Source organism: Bison bison, unplaced genomic scaffold (assembly GCF_000754665.1).
Source record: "Bison bison bison isolate TAMUID 2011002044 unplaced genomic scaffold, Bison_UMD1.0 scf7180017864508, whole genome shotgun sequence".
Lineage (NCBI taxonomy): Eukaryota > Metazoa > Chordata > Mammalia > Artiodactyla > Bovidae > Bison > Bison bison.
The window spans coordinates 10,833,641-10,835,259 of record NW_011495064.1 but is presented as its reverse complement, the minus strand read 5'-3'; the positions used below and the strand labels follow the sequence as shown (position 1 = coordinate 10,835,259).

At 67.7% G+C, this 1,619-nt stretch overlaps 1 protein-coding gene across 1 annotated transcript in view; it reads left to right on the top strand.

Moving 5' to 3' along the window:
- The first annotated feature begins 372 nt into the window (after positions 1-372).
- TLX2 (T-cell leukemia homeobox 2) overlaps positions 373-1,619 on the top strand; it is a 1,428-nt gene continuing 181 nt past the window's right edge. Inside the window, exons 1-3 of the mRNA XM_010829869.1 lie at positions 373-772; positions 1,216-1,453; positions 1,556-1,619. Coding sequence (XP_010828171.1) covers positions 373-772; positions 1,216-1,453; positions 1,556-1,619 — 702 coding nt within the window. The remainder of the gene's footprint in view (positions 773-1,215; positions 1,454-1,555) is intronic.

Below are 1,619 nucleotides of genomic sequence, written 5' to 3'. Positions count from 1 at the left end.
AAGACTGATCTGTCAGTCACTGCCCCAGCCCAAGTCGGCCAACGCTCTCCACCCCGGACTCGGGCAGAGGCCCTGGCAGTCCAGCGTCCATCCGCGCTTCAGAGTCAAGAAGGGCGCTCCTGGGGCCCCAGTCGGTCGCGCTCCCCCGGGATGCGAGTCCCTGCGCCGACACCCGGCAGAGGCCGGCACGGGCTGGGTTACTCTCAGTACATAGGGATGAAGATGTCCTGGGCGTCCCGGCGCCTCTCTGCGGCCAGCCCGGCAGGTCCCTGAAGCCACCGCCCTAAACGCTCTGCTGCTGGGCTCCCACAGCTGTTTGGGGGGGTCCTCCCTAACCGCCAAACCTCCTGAGGTCCTCTTTGACCCGGACCCATGGAGCCGGGGGTGCTGGCCTCGCACAACCTCCCGCACCACGAGCCAATCAGTTTCGGCATCGATCAGATCCTGAGCTGCCCGGAACCCCCCGGGAGCGGCCTAGGCCCGGGTCGCACGGGCCAAGGCCATGGAGAGAGTGCGGCGTTCTCGGGTGGATTTCACGGAGCCTCAAGCTACGGCCCCGCGGCCTCGCTGGCCCCGGTACCAGGCAGCTCTGGTGTTGGCCCGGGCGGCGTGATCCGCGTCCCGGCGCATCGTCCTTTGCCAGTGCAGCCGCCCGCGGGAGGCGCACCTGCAGTTCCTGGACCCTCGGGCTTGGGCGGCGCCGGGGGCCTAGCGGGACTCACCTTCCCTTGGATGGACAGCGGCCGCCGCTATGCCAAGGACCGGCTCACGGGTGAGGTTGCCCGATCCCTCCAGTGTCATGCCCCACACTGACCCTGTTTTCTCATTGATCCTTCTGCTCCAACTCAAGGTCCCTTTCATACCCTTCGCCCCTAATCCCAGGGGATCCTCCCTCAACTTGTATCTCTTGGTCCCGCTGCTGAGAGGCGCTGGGGAGGTAGCTGCCGTCGATGCCCGCGCTCTCTGCAGTTCACTGTCCGCACGGCGGGGAGGGCAGGGTGAAGTTTCAGGGGAGGTTTCTCCCTCACCCAAGAGGGAGGGCCATTTCCGAGGCCCCCTTTTTTTGTGTGTAGAAGACTCTACTGGTGCGGAGTCGAGGTTGGGGCACTGTAGGGACCCGGCGCGGGAGCTCTGCGGCCTCAGCAGCCGCGCTGTCTTCTGTGACACCTCGGGCCACCCCGTAAACCTAGCCTTGCTCTTTCTTCCTCTCTGTAGCGGCGCTCTCGCCCTTCTCCGGGACGCGCCGTATAGGTCACCCCTACCAAAATCGGCCCCCCCCAAAGCGGAAGAAGCCGCGCACATCCTTCTCCCGCTCGCAGGTGCTGGAGCTGGAGCGGCGCTTCCTGCGCCAGAAGTACCTGGCCTCTGCCGAGAGGGCGGCGCTGGCCAAGGCCCTGCGCATGACCGACGCGCAGGTCAAGACGTGGTTCCAGAACCGGCGCACCAAGTGGCGGTGAGGCGCGGGGCGGGTGAAAGACCGGGCTGGGCCAAGTGGCGGTGAGGCGCGGGGCGGGCTGGGGCTGGCCTCGCTGACCCCGCGTCTCCGCCCGCCCAGGCGCCAGACGGCCGAGGAGCGCGAGGCGGAGCGGCACCGCGCGGGCCGACTGCTTCTGCACCTG